The sequence below is a fragment of the Centroberyx affinis genome, unplaced genomic scaffold (assembly GCF_046629955.1).
Source record: "Centroberyx affinis isolate AG114_WGS23_722 - 3 ecotype Tasmania unplaced genomic scaffold, CSIRO-AGI_Caff_v1 ptg002177l_1, whole genome shotgun sequence".
Lineage (NCBI taxonomy): Eukaryota > Metazoa > Chordata > Actinopteri > Beryciformes > Berycidae > Centroberyx > Centroberyx affinis.
Window position 1 is genome coordinate 28,789 of NW_027280485.1, and position 15,157 is coordinate 43,945.

General features: G+C 41.9%; 1 protein-coding gene across 1 annotated transcript; it reads left to right on the forward strand.

Moving 5' to 3' along the window:
• Positions 1–2,427: 2,427 nt before the first annotated feature.
• Positions 2,428–13,287, forward strand: map2k2a (mitogen-activated protein kinase kinase 2a). Its single transcript, XM_071532223.1, has 11 exons — positions 2,428–3,152; positions 3,405–3,615; positions 4,083–4,229; positions 4,441–4,518; positions 6,569–6,620; positions 9,295–9,419; positions 10,092–10,305; positions 10,560–10,624; positions 10,778–10,839; positions 11,226–11,271; positions 11,419–13,287. Exons 1-11 carry the CDS (start codon positions 3,064–3,066, stop codon positions 11,527–11,529), a joined length of 1,200 nt encoding a protein of 399 aa, XP_071388324.1. The 5' UTR covers positions 2,428–3,063; the 3' UTR covers positions 11,530–13,287.
• Positions 13,288–15,157: the final 1,870 nt, after the last annotated feature.

Consider the following 15,157-nt stretch of genomic DNA (forward strand, 5'->3'; position numbering starts at 1 on the left):
TGGGTCTTATCTGTAGGTTTGGTATCTGCAGGTGCTCTTTGAAAGTCACTGAAAAGTAAAAATCAGTGGCTTTACCTTGTAATGGTTATTGTCCTGTGTGAAACTGAGTCATTTACAAAATCTAAAAGCCTTTATTTGGAGATGGCAAGATTAAAATCAACACGTTGCGACCACTGTGGTTTCCATCAGGGTCTTGGTTACATTTTGTTCAAGTTGATTCTCTGTTCTGAATTTGCTCATTATGGTCAGGCTGAAATTCTTAGTAAAAACTTGGTGTTGAGTAGGGAAATAGAAGCCACCAGGGAGCAGCTGGGCTTGAGTTGTAATTCTACTTTATTCCAAGAGAGGTCGCATTTCTCACGGGCTGAATTAAAAGATACCGCGATACTCTGCAGGTCGCTCAGTGAACCTCCTTGCTCAGTGAGTCTGCGTGCCGACTGCATTAAGACTTCCGGTTTTGGAGTTCTAGTTTCAAAATAAAAGTACAGAAAAACACTAAACATCGTTTAGAGCGATTTATTCTTGTGTAGGGTAAATTATCTTTGTAAAACACATTAACCTTTAGCTGAAATAAAAGTATTAACCAAGCCAAGTATTCACAACCCAGTTGCCAACAATACTGGAAAGTTCAAACTTTCAAATTGAATTTACTATAGGCTAGATGCCATTAATGGAGAACAAATCTACTTTGAGGTACTGCTAATCCAAGAATTACATACAGGTTATTGCTTACAGTTGATTGTTTATTTTATAGGTCTACATTTTGTATGTAGAAAAAAAAAAAAAAAACAAATCTTGCTTCTTATGTGCGTAGCCTAATGTATTTGGCTATTCAATGTGAAAGTAATTTGTCGAAATTTATATGAAGGTTCAAATAAGAAAAAAAAAAAAAAATACCCTCTAGTTCAATTTGGACTAAATTCACTCAAAAAGCTCACAAGCAAACAAAGGAAAATTTTTGATTTTAACTTTAGGCTATAGTAATATATTCCAAAATGGTTCTCCTTTAGAAAGTGTTCTAATTTTTTCTTATTAACAAAGCTAATAATGTGTCCTCTCAGTGCATCTTAGCTGAATTTAGCTTAGAGAATACTCAAGATTGTTTGTACAGTAAAACATCTATTCACTCAAGCAGTGTGTTTTTTATGAGCAGATTTTATATTGATCATGCCAAGGTTAAAACTTATGAATAAAAAGACTGTCATGATGTTATAATCTTTGTGTTTTACAGGCAAAGGAAGGTGGTAATGTATTAATTATGAAAGCAACACCATTATTTAGAAATTACTGGAAACCAAATCAAGAAAAAAAATGACAAGTGATGAATATGTGTCTTATGAAGTTGCCATAAAGCCATTCAGTCCATTAACAACTGGAAATGTTTGTGATGACTTTTGTTTTGGAGATTGCGACCTTTGGCAGGGCCTGGGGTATCTGTTTAGTGTCTTTCCACTAAACCACTGCAGAAAGTTGTTCATTAGTTTACCTCTGTTGTTCACTGCTGAAAGTTTCAGAAAAGTCACCTGCGGGTGAAGCAAGTAGATCACCATCGTTTCAAGATAGAGAAAGGGAGGAAATTGAGTCTGTGTTGCTCTAAGTTTTGAAGAAAAGGCATGAAATAATGTTTACCTTGATTATATGTCATTTGCAGAGTGAGAGAATATGGACACGCTGAGAGGGTTTGTACATGATGTACAAGATGTGGGACAAGTGTATGTTTGTAACTTGATGAAAGAGCAAGTTAAGTGTTCGCATTTTGATGAGACTCGCGACACAGAATCAGCAGCAAAGATCAAGGAAGGGAAATTCATAAAGGTGAGGGCAAAGAGTGACATGTAGGCCCACTGAAGTAGTGGAGAGACTTGATAGAGATTAAGAGGCTTTGTCATCAAAAAAACAGATCAAGAAGTCAAGCAGTCCGATGTAGAAGAGGATCAGGTTATTTGTCTGGATAAAGAAAGATTCCTTGCATTTATCGTAGTGCTTATTTGTGCATGGAAGTAGAGCGAATAAAGACTATGATAGAAGATTTCTGTTTTTTATTCAGGGATTTCTGTCACACTTGGCCCACTGTTCTGATAATGTAATAGATGTGTTTGCAGGGATGTGTGATAGGTAGTGAAAATTTAGGGTTAGTTAAAAGGACTGATTATTAACAGAATTTGTTTTTGTAAATTCTCAATTCCTGCTCTAGATCAGTGGATGGCAGTAATGCACCTTCACAGGTTATTTAGCCAACTGCCATTAAAAACAGATAAAGGAAGGCAAGGCAAGGAAGATGAAGTTTGGTAGAAATGGTTAAATTGCTTTATCGCTTTTACTTTATAAAAAGCGAACCGGAAGTGTTAACACTAAATGCAGATGGCGTAGAAGAAGATTTCTGCATCTCTGCATCAATCAACTTGTCAGACAGTCCAGTCTCGCGCTATTTATAAAGGGGTCTCCCTGTGCGTGTCTGATGCTGCAGCTGCTGCTTCCTGTATTGAAGCACCAAAGCCGAAGCCCTTTTTTCACCCGAGCCCCACACCCCAGCCGAAGACGGAGGGATTTCTAGGTTGTGCGCTCTTGTCCTGCGAAGGCCAGCCGAGTTGGTTACCCGGTGTAGCTGCCAATAATCCCGGCGGCCCCGTCTTGTGAAAGCTGAGAAGCAAGGGCTGAACATTAGGACTGAGGAACGCAGGGCACGATTTTCCAGGAGCTGGTGCTAGCTAGTAGCAGCTAGCTAGGTGGCTAATGGCCAGTAGTAGCAGGTAGATAGCCTAGAAGAAAAATAATTTGCAATGTATTGACTGTAAATGTCACGGTAGCACCGAAAAACGACCTGACGTAAGAGCAACTGATATGATATGATTTATCCAAATAGCTGACTGACATGCTCGCAAAAGTAAACTAAGTTTGCTAGCGTTAGCCAAGTAACTAGCCAGCTAAGTTATAGCTGATCCTGTTGCTTTTTCAGACTGAGTTTCGAACAAGGCAAGCTAGATTACCAGCTTTCCAGCTCACTGCACATTATCGCATTATTTGGGAAAGTCGTCCAGGGTAGTTAGGCTAGCTATTATTGAAATGCCTGCCAAAAGAAGACCCGTTCCCCTGAACATAACGCCCATTGGGGAGGGACAGGCCACCTCAACGACCATTGATGCTGCATCTGAGTGAGTAGTATTTGTTTTAAGTATGAGAGCGGCATTTAATTTTATATGAAACAGAGAATGACTCCAAATTGTATTATTTTATTGTCTGTCTGTGTTATCACCCTTTACTGGCACCTCATAGTCCTATGCGCACCAGTCCACACAGATTTGTTGAATGCCAGTGCTAGGTTAGACCAGAGACTTTCTCTCTCTCTCTCTCTCTCTCTGTTAATTTCTACTGCATCCCTTTCCTCCTCTGTCTGTGCCTGACAGAGCCAACCTCGAGGCCTTACAAAAGAAGCTGGGTGAGCTGGACCTGGATGAACAGCAGAGGAAACGACTGGAGGCTTTCCTCACCCAGAAAGCCCAGGTTGGGGAGCTGAAGGATGATGATTTCCACCCCATTTGTGAGTTGGGTGCTGGGAATGGAGGAGTGGTCAACAAGGTCCGCCACAAGCCCTCGAGTTTGGTCATGGCTCGGAAGGTGAAACTCCACTTTGTTTATATATATGTTAAGTTGAAGTGTGTCAGTTGAAGGGAACTGAATCAAAACGCATTTCAGTACTGAAATATGCTTTCTTACAGCCTAGGACAGTTCAATTTTTATAGGTACACCTTAACTACGGTGTCCTAGAGTCAGAAATGAGAGTAGCATGTCATGCTTTCAAATCTGTATTGTCACACCAATAGTACTGTTCTATTTGCTCTTTGTCAATGAAACAACTTCAACTGTGAATTCTCAACTTGAAAGGTTGTAACCTCAAATACTAACTGGGCACAGACAAACTTGAGAGTGAATTAGTACAGTTACTGATGCACTTTCCATCCCCTCAAAAAGCACCAGTGGCATCCTGAGATATAGGGAAGTCAGAGAACAATGTTGCTACATCTGTTTCATCTGTCTTTGTCAGAACAGCAGTTTTAATGTTTCCCCCCTCCCCCCCTCCTCAGTTGATCCACCTGGAAATCAAGCCTGCCATCAGGAACCAGATTATCAGAGAGCTGCAGGTGCTGCATGAGTGCAACTCTCCCTATATCGTGGGCTTCTATGGGGCTTTCTACAGTGATGGAGAGATCAGCATCTGTATGGAGCACATGGTGAGAGAAAGACAGTCAGCTAAGCTACAAATGAACAGAATTAATGTGCTTGGATTCCAGTAATTTATCTAACTCATAACAACTACAATACGTTTCCTTCTGAACATTTATTTCTTGTGCAAAGTATCTGTTTCCAAAGAGCCACCTGCGCTTTTTAATGGTTTTTAGAGATGCATGTCAGATTCTAAAATGTATATGTCTGTCACTACAGGATGGTGGATCCTTGGACCAGGTGCTGAAGGAAGCCAGAAGAATCCCAGAGGAAATCTTGGGCAAAGTTAGCATAGCTGTGAGTAGTTCACTTATTTTGTTTAAAGTTTAAAGAATCATTTCTGTCTTTTTAATGTGATATTCAGATTGTTCTTTGGCCTGAGAGGAGTATATCATATTAAAATGCAGGCAGTATCCTTAGATGTCTGTCCTCCTTTAGTGCTAAATGCTGTGAAAGTGCTTTTTCTTATCTATGGTTTTTGACAAAATTATAACTTGGACATGTTTGTAAATACAAACAAGCAGTTGTGCATTGATTCTTAAGGATAATTCTGGTTATTTTCAACCTTTTTTTTCCTAGTTTTTTGCCATCATAACAATTGTTTGGCTTCACTTACTTCCCTGTAGAGCTTTGTGTTCCTCCAGTTCGCAGGGAGCGCTTCTCTCCAATACACACCCAGAGGGCCAAAGCAAGCTCTGACAGTTGAACGCAAAATATGATTAAATCATTCCCATTCAACACAAGAACACTCACACTGCAGTTACACATCTTTTAAGCTGTGATTAACCAATTAAACGATTTCAGTTATAATAGTCCATTTGATACTTTTTTTGTGTTTGATCACCCACTTCCTTGTTTACTTTGCTGGCTGCCAGATTTATGCTGCATTCAGGTCATATCGGAAGAACTGAATTTCGTTGCTTCAGCTTGAAAGTGTTCTTTACGTGTTTAACTCCTTGGAACGCCCACACACATTGTTGGTATTTAAAATCAACCATAAACAAACAGCAGATATTGCTTACTTTTTGTAAGTACAGATGATTGTTTTCATGTGAATATACACTCACCGAGCACTTTATTAGGAACACCTGTACACCTGCTTATTCATGCAATTATCCATTCAGCCAATCATGTGGCAGCAGTGCAATGCATAAGATCATGCAGATACAGGTCAGCAGCTTCAGTTAATGTTCACATCAAACATCAGAATGGGGAAAAAATGTGATCTCATTGACTTTGACCGTGGCATGGTTGTTGGTGCCAGATGGGCTGGTTTAAGTATTTCTGAAACTGCTGATCTCCTGGGATTTTCACGCACAGCAGTCTCTAGAGTTTACACAGAATGGTGCGAAAAACAAAAAATATCCAGTGAGCGGCGATTCTGCGGACGGAAACGCCTTGTTGATGAGAGAGATCAGAGGAGAATGACCGGACTGGTTGGAGCTGACAGAAAGGCTACAGTAACTCTTTACAACTGTGGTGAGCAGAAAAGCATCTCAGAATGCAACACGTCGAACCTTGAGGCGGATGTTACTTTGGTAGCCGGTTGACATTGAGCTGAAAGCTGAAAGCTGATACCTACCCAATATTAGTATGGTGTTCCTAATTAAGTGCTCCGTGAGTGTATGCTGCTATGTTTACTGTTTGTGTTGACACAGCTAGGTGGGAGATAACGGAGCCTGCAAAACATTCCCACATATCCTACTTGTAATTATTACTAGGAGGTTGATGTATGGTTTTCCTCAGTCGGCAGTTTGTATTTACAGAAAATCCAATATGACATGAATGCAGCATCAGTGTACTTGAACAGTCTACTAGCCAAATAAGCTATCCAGTAGTTTGCGTTGGCCCTGTGTGTGTGTGTGCATTGGAGAGCAGTGCTCCCTGTTTCTACAGTGAAGTAAGTGACAACATTTTGAACATAATCAATCATCAGCAAAAACTGGGAAAATAAGGCCCAAAATAACAGGTGAAAATAACAGGAACTCTCCTTTTAATGCTTATTACAATATGTGGTTTTGCTACGGTAACGTGGTTGTATTCACCGCTCTTCCTTTGTGGGCGTGTGTCTCTTGTGGTGTTGCTTCACAGGCAGCGCTTTGTGCAGTAATGCACATGAGTCACAAACGGAACCTATTTTCGATGAATAGTATTTCGTTGGAAGGGCAATGCTGACTTTCAATACCCATTTTCTCAGACATACATTAGGTGTGTAGTCCATGATCATAAGGATTTTAAATGGAGATCTACATTTTATTTTTGGTCCAAGAATAGACTGTCTCATCCACATCTGGGAAATGGGGCCTATGTGTATGTTGTGTTAAATGTTCTCCTCTCTTGCTTATAGGTACTGAGGGGGTTGGCCTACCTGCGGGAGAAGCACCAGATCATGCACAGAGGTAACGGTGCCCCAAAAGTAACTGCATTACTTTCATAGGCACATTGAAACATGTTGAAATAGGCACAGATCTGTATACAACATTTTCAAAGCACAGCAGTAAAACAAGATGTAGGGTAAAGGGGGGTGCATAGATGAGATGATAGGTGATTGACCAAAAGTGTTATGGGGGAGTATGTGGATACTAAGGTGTTAATTATGGTGCCCTGTTTGTTAATTGTGCTGTGGAGTTAAGTGTAGATTGTGTACAATAATGTTATAGCAGCACTGTGGATTCAGTTAAGTCACAGAAATGTAGTGGTTTTTTAGTGGTTACAATTATTTATTGGTTTATTTATCAGCCCAACGTCTTTGAATTGCTTTCCTGTTGAATTTGATCTGCTGATTTCACCCTGGAGAACTTAATCTGCTGGACATAATCTTTGAAATCAAAAACAAGGGTGGGTTGAGAAAAACGTCTGGGTTGGGGAAAATGCTTCATTGATATGTTATGACATACTGAGAGCTTTATTCCAAAAAAGGCGAATCACGCAACTGTAGTTACAAAAACCTAAGTGTATTCCTCTGGACCACAATGACTTTAATCCAGAAGGAAGCTATTTTACAGTAATTCATCTGGTCTGTTATGGTGTGTGAACTACAAGTTTGTAATAATGACAGTGTTTTCTGTTGTGTGCGAGTTTGATCAATTAAATTCTCGAAGTAGGACTTTTATAGGTAAAATGTGAAAAGCCCCTCCACTTCCTACGAGTTCATTGCATCAGTTAACCAATATTATGGGTTGTGTGACTATAGCGTACAGGCCTGCCACTTAAAGCTAATTTCTATTTTTTCACTTGATATACAGATGGTTCCTTGGCCATAAAGCAGTTTAAAAACCAGCTGAATCTGTAATGTTTGTTTTGGATGTCTGATAATAGCCATACTCAGAACAATAGTTAGAAACTGCTCATACTTAGAGAAGTCAAAGGGGTAACCCTGACATGATTCCAGATTTCAGGAAAGTCATCCTCATTTAGTATTAAAACAGTGTTGTTGTTTTTAAGGTTATTTGTTGTGGGTAACCTAATCATTCCCATTCCTGCAGCATTAGTGCCGGCTAAAAAAAAATTTTTTTTGTGTGGCTACCATCAGAGGATCAATTCATGCAGTTGTACAATCTGAACATCACATTTAAAAGAACAAAAAAACAAAAAACAAAACAGGATTATCCTTTAATTTTCTAATGTCATTATCCTCCCTGCACTGCAAAAGGCTCACACACACAAACAAAAAGCATTAAGATATATTTACCATTTCCAAATGTCTATGACCATTTTTCATTGATAGAGGTAGGATATTAACTAGGCCTACTAAAGCTTTCTATTTACGTTTCATTCAAATTTTTATTGATTGTGTTCTACCTGCTCTATGCTCTATCCTGCATATGCACTTTTGGCAAAAGCGCTCATGCTTCTACAGCCTATTAAGCAGTGCACCGTTGTATGAAATAGGTGCTCTGAAAACAGACCATTCTGTTGGATCAATTGATTCTAGAAATTAACATGTGTAATATTTGAACTGTGAAAATAATTGAAAATGTCCATCTCTAGTCCAGCCATGGTTGGTGATAGTACCATGGGCATCGACCTTTTCATAGCTACGGCACACTCATTTGGAAATGTCACGTTAAACAATGGTCATAAAATGGGAAGCATGAGGCAAAAAAGGCTTGGCAAAACACAAAATGCTTCATTATCTTTACATTTGAACAAAATCGCAACACGCTCCACAGCTCAGTCTGAGGCAGGCAGATTTTCCACAACCCACCAGTTAAGAACTACGAGTGTGTTGTTATGAAAAGTCTTGGTGAGGACAGCGCTCTGACCGGCATAGTGTAGCGTAGTTCAGTGAAGTTTCACAGTACTACAGGGTCGGTGGTACTGTAGGACAGAGTTGTCTGTGAGCCCAGGCGGTAATTACAGCCTCTCAGTTGTGATTATACAGCAGCCACGCCCTGCCGACCCCTCCCTCCATCGCTCTCCCGCTCTTTCATGCCACCTAAGTCACTGCTCATTTGTCCTTGGGTGGTGGGAGGGGGTCACACCGCAGAGGATAGATTGCAGGGCTCAATCTTACCCCATTATTTTGCAGGATGTTTTTCAGCGATGAGCGGGAACGCAGAGGACTGGGCTTGTTTATAACAGGGGCTCAGCAATAGTTGTAGCTATTTTCTCCCTTCCTTGCCGAACACAGCACCGCAGACAGCTGGGGGGGGCTGAGTATGCCACCAACGGCCTTGGAGGCAGACTGGAGTCTTGGTCTAAATATTTGTCTCAAAAGCGATTCTCTGTTGCAAGAAAAGTTTTGTTATGTACAAGACTTATTCACTATCCATCAGGGAACTCGGCTCTTGGTATTAACACACCAGGCAGTGTTCTTATTCATGATTTGTTTAGGCGTGATTATTTATTGTAAGCAATCCCATTACCGGAGACGGCTTCTCTTCCTGATGTCCTCAATATTTGTGATAGCCCTATTTGTCAGTGGTGAGGTGTTTTTAGTATAGATGACACAGAAAGGGGATAGAGGAGGTTCAGCATGAAGAAGGGACATCTAGTTGCTGGCCTCTGGGGTTCAGTGTCTCTGGAAACTCACAAATGTTTGTGTGTGTCCACCTTCTCTCTGCTACTTAGATGTGAAGCCCTCCAACATCCTGGTCAACTCTCGTGGGGAGATCAAGCTGTGTGACTTTGGCGTGAGCGGCCAGCTCATCGATTCCATGGCCAACTCCTTCGTTGGAACGCGCTCCTACATGTCGGTGAGTCAGCTCTGCACTCCTGCGCCCCCACCCCTTTTCCTCTGGCCCTATCCCCACTTTCCTTCTCCTCTTTTCTCACATCTCTCCCTTTCACTGGCCCCTCCCTCCCTCCCTCTCCCTTCCTCTGGCCCTCCCTCATGCCCCTGCCAAGAACTCGGGGCTGTGCCCAGGAAAGGGCTGTTTGGCACCGAGGTAGGCACTGCCAACTGTGTTATATCATCCTCACTCTCTCTCTCTCCCTTCCTTCTTTCCCCTCCCTCTAAGACACCTGGAGGGTACAGTGTACAGTGCCCAGAGCTGCTTGCCTGTCCCATCCTATTCCCATCCCCTGCCCACAAAGCACCAGTGGTGTGAAGACGCTTGCCCCTTCATCATAAGTCCCAACACACACACACACACACACACACACCTGTCCTTGCTTACCCTTCTAGAGCTAAAACGGAACAAAGCTACTCTTCACTTCCTGCCAAACCCTCCCATCCTCTGTCCTCTTGCCCCCACCACACCCCACCTATCCTTGCCATACCCGCTCCACACCGCCCATCCTTCCCCTCCCCCTCTTCCTTTGCCTTCCCCTCCCAGCCCTCTGCCCAACCCTCTCTCCTGCCTGGCGTCTTGGCAGGCGGAGGCTCTCCCTGCTCTCTCTGACGTAGTTTGTGTGTCTCTCAACAGCCGGAGAGACTGCAGGGCACTCACTACTCGGTTCAGTCGGACGTGTGGAGCATGGGTCTGTCTCTGGTGGAGCTGGCGATCGGCCGCTACCCCATCCCCCCACCAGACGCCAAGGAGCTAGAGGCCATCTTCGGACGGCCCGTCCTGGATGGGGCCGAGGGAGAACCTCACACCAATACGCAGAGGCCCAGACCACCGGGCAGGCCCGGAAGCGGTAGAGAACACAGATGCATCCACAAACATACAACACTTTAAATAAAACACAAGCAAAATGTGTTTATACTGATACGCACATAACACTTGCATAACCTTAGCACTGACAGTCCTCTTTCATAGCTTTAAATGTTCTGCTTTGATTCTTAGAATATTGGTTTCCAAATAAAATTGAACAGGATAGCTCACATTATATGAATGAATTGGAAAAGGAAAAATGTCTGATTGTGTCCGTGATCCGCGACTCCTCCACAGGACATGGGATGGACAGTCGACCTGCCATGGCTATCTTCGAACTTTTGGACTACATCGTGAATGAGGTCTGAGGGATTGCTGACTCTGCACAACTTATTCTCTTATATACACACACCTTTCTTTCGCTCTATCATACACATGCACACACAATGCATGCCTGCTTGCCCTCTCTCCATTCTGTTTTTATTGATGATGTTTGATTCTTGCCTCCTCCTCAGCCTCCTCCTAAGCTGCCACATGGTGTCTTCACCTCCGACTTCCAGGAATTTGTGACAAAATGGTGAGCATCAGCAATGGCATTTTCAGATTGAGCTACCAAATCAAAGCATACAGCTCTTATCCGCTCCTCCACAGAAAAGAATTGATGAGAGTAGATCAGGTACAACTCATATCATCGCGAGCTGAGATTTCAGCACTTCTATCCTCTGGTGTAACCATTGTTGTCATAATAGCGACATAAAAGAAACATTTGGTGTTGACTGAAATGGGGCAATTTGCCGTTGTTTTGTATAAGAAGGAGGTTGTTGAAGCTGGTGTAGTGAAATCCTCAGAGGCAGCTAGTTCAGAGAAAAAAAAACTTGTCCCTCATTGACATAAGAGGCAAAGTATTTTCTGAAGGATATCTCATTGGAGTAATCTTTTTGATGTTTTTGTTTGTGTCTGCAGTCTGATCAAGAACCCAGCTGAGAGGGCAGATCTGAAGATGCTGATGGTGGGTACCTGAACTCTGCTGCTGCTGTAGTGTGACATTTGAAGCACATTTAAGTTTTCAGTTTCACTTGTTTGATACTTTGATTACTAGGTCATTTCTATGATATTTACACTAAAAAATATTACTCTCCCCTTATATTTTGTTCAGAGTCACACGTTCATCAAGCGATCAGAGGTGGAAGAAGTGGACTTTGCCGGTTGGCTGTGTAAAACGATGGGTCTCAACCAGCCAAGCACTCCCACCCGCGGCACCGACTGAACAGGCCTGGAACAAGCCCCACTGCCCTTACACACACCTCTGGGTCTCGCATACACACACACACACATACACATGCATATACACAGATCATCACACATATTGGCACCCTTTTCATCTTGCTCTTGGGTAAAACGGTTTTGGCTTCCTTTCATTTATTTTGTCACCAGCAGCAGGGCCCATTGAGTTACTGTACTGTAAGACCACAGCTTCACCACGCCAGTGTCAGAGTAGCCACAACTCACTTTGCCACACTGCTACAGAGGACGTATAAGGCACTCAAGGGCTGCCAGTGTGTCAATTGAATTTGCATTGATATCACAGCACCTCTTTTGTATTGTTGAATATTCTGTATTAATATTTTCTAAGGCAACGGTTGATGGCTTGTGGGACTGTATTTTTAAATAATTACCTGCTGTAGAGATTTGTTGGGCTGAAAATGATAGGGAGAGATCCAAAAATATTCTCTATACTTGCAAATTAAAATGTGGTTTTATTGAAGGTAAATGCTGTTATTTTGGTTAAAAACCTTTTGTTGAACTTATCCATGCAAACATGTTCCCAGCAGAGATCTTGCAATTACCTGCAATATAATATTTAAATTTGTGAGTAAAGAGTGCAGGACAAATGGGTGGAAAAGGAGTCCTTTTCACTTTTTGGTAAATGAGAGATCACTATAAAGATCACTTACTTGTGAACAATGTCACAAACCAAAGAGGGTACTCATGACTACTAAAGTTTTGGATGCAATGCCTGATCATTTTTCTTTTGTATGCACATTCATGAACAGTATATCTATGTACTTTGAATGTTGACATTTTGATTTTTCATTCAGTGGTAAATACTCTGATTGTATTGACATTGTTTCCTCAACATAAATTTCAATTCACATCCCACAATGCGTGTGACATGTTTCACGTGGGAGAAGGCATATTCTATTGAGGCCTGAGTTATGCCAATATGTCTTTATTGACATTGAGAAAACAATGATCAAAATGTACTCATTGGACAATATAGCATGGTTTATTATCTTTCTAATACTGTATATGTATTTTATTTCCCAAGATCATGATGGGGATGATTAGCTGGTGTTTTTATCAAATGCCTGAATCTCGACTATGTCAATATGAAATTTCAATCAAGTTGACTATAATTTTTTCTGCTTTGTTGTTGGTCTGTACTTGAATAATTCCCCCAAAGTGTATTTAGTTCTGTTTCCACTGTACTGCTATGTGTGAGTATGCGACGTGCGCTCCAAGCTTTCTCTTGGTACACAACCAGCCTAGGGCCTTGTTTTGGAAAGACTTGGGTTGAAATACTATTGAAAGCCTTTTTTTTTCTGTGATTTAACCAAATTAATTGTGATGAAAGTGCAAACCAACCTCAAGTGGAACTTCAGACTGAAGCTGAAGCAAATGTTTCAAGTAGTTAAAGGGTTTTAATGAACGTTTTAACCCAGGTCAGTTTTGGTCAGATGGTGGTGGTGTTACTTGCTAGCCTGCCGTCTTGCTAAGAGCTCCTGTATTCTCTCTGCTTATGGCTGATCTTTCTTATTCCCAAAAATCTGCATTCATTCAGAACAAAATGGATGCATTGTCACCTGTATGTGTACAAAGCTATATAAAAAAGTACAGGAGTACTATTTTGCAGTCTTAATATACAAATTTTTGATTTATGTAAATGACAAGGGAGAAGAGTCATTTTATTATAATATAAAAATGTGTTGGATATGGTTATAATGTATAAAAAAAAGATTAAAATAAAAACTTATTTGTGAATGTACTTTAAGCTTTTCATCATTTTAGACAGCAATTGATAGAAGATTCACTGTCATCTTATTATTATCTCTCGTTTATGGATAAATAAATGGTTAAAAATAACAAATCACACAGACTACACATAACAGAAATGTTACTCCTAAAAAAAAAATGGGTAGTGTAGTATGGATGTGTGGATTAATTCCTTCCCGGGCGGTATAATATTCCCAGCATCAGTTTAGTGCCATCCTCAACGACCATGTTAGTGATTTTCCCCAACTACTGTTGGGGGAAAAAAAAAAAAATTATCAGTGATTTTATTGAAAGAGCGCCATCACAGTAATAATTTCAGCCATATTATGGTGATTAATAGCATCTTAGAAGGAAATATTCTTGTTTTTCAAAGAAGTTTTTCAGACGGTGGTAGGTGGCTAAATTTGCGCGTCACGTGGTTGTTGACCGACAGATGACAAGTCCAGTGTCGGGGAAAAGTCAAATTTCGGGGAAACTGGTATGTTAAAAACATTCGGGTCCTCCTCTTAAATTATACCGCTGTGGTGGGGCTTTTATCACTTTATCACTGTCCACTCCAGGGCAAACAAAGCCTTTATCAGCCATAGCCAGATTTCCACACTTCTGCTAGATCTTAAAATTAACAGCCTTCTTGAAACACTTAATTTCATGTAGCAGCCTCTGTCGGTAGACCATGTTGCTAAGTCTGTGTCCTGGGATTCATGTCAAGTGCCTCCTTTTTTGTCTAGATTTAATCAAAACCATCAGTCAGACAGTAATGGCAAACGCAGATTTGATGCGGGGTGTCTGGGGTGGGGGAGGACCAGTTTATATTGGACTGAAAGGCGACATTGCCATAAAAATGGCTGACATCATCTCAGACTGCTATGGGCTGAAAACAACCAATTTCGAGGGTGTGTAATTATTGCGAGACTGAATGAAGGAGAACTTGTGTAAGTATTGTGTATTTCTGTGAAAGTGTATGGTATTTTCATTGCCATAAGGACTTCATCACCTACATCCTCTGCTCTTGGTGTTTCAAATTATGGCACGTGATGACACAAAACGTCCAAATATTGCCATTTCACGTGCATTCCTCAAGTTTGGGCGCTTTATAACCACCTGCTGTAGTGTTGTTGCAGCAGTAGCGTTGAACAGCGCCCTCTAGGCAGGGGGTGTGTCACTGCCTCTCCCTGCCTGTTCAGCCCCTTGAGTCTCTTGCATGGTGATGTCCTCAGTGCCGGTGTCAAGCCCTGCTGCACTGTGGGACACAGCAACTTCCTGTGAGACTGGAGGCAAAAGGCGACTTTTCACGCGGGCGGGGTGACAGCATTGTTTAAGGTACGTCCCGCCACACTCCTATAGGCTTAAAGTGCTTCCTCAGGTGTGCTGGGGCGGCAGTCAGATTGCAGGTATGACAGAACGGTTGGTTTACATCTTGCCCCGTCCCACGTCCCACAGCACAATGGCTGGCTTAGGACCGACTGAGGGGGCGTGCGGGTGGGTGGTTGGAAATGGCGCAACATCAAGTGCATGAGCTGTAAATTTACACATGGGAACTTGTCATTCCCATGCAGCACAGTGGATAAGACACTTTCCTACTTAGTAATGTCTTCCCTGATGCCTCACCTGTAGGAGCCTGGCAGGTATTATGTACGGAGCCTGTGTATCGAGGGGGTTGCTGGCAGCCCCTACTGTATGTGCTGGAATGTGCCAAGGCTTGTTTTTGGGGTGGGACACCATGACCTCAGGCAATAGGATGGGTGGGTGCGACTCTGCTGCTCACAGAGAAAAGGAGAGAGTAGTGAGAGATGAGGCGGGTGAGAAAAGAGTTACAAGTTAATTTAACCGTGCCCAATTCA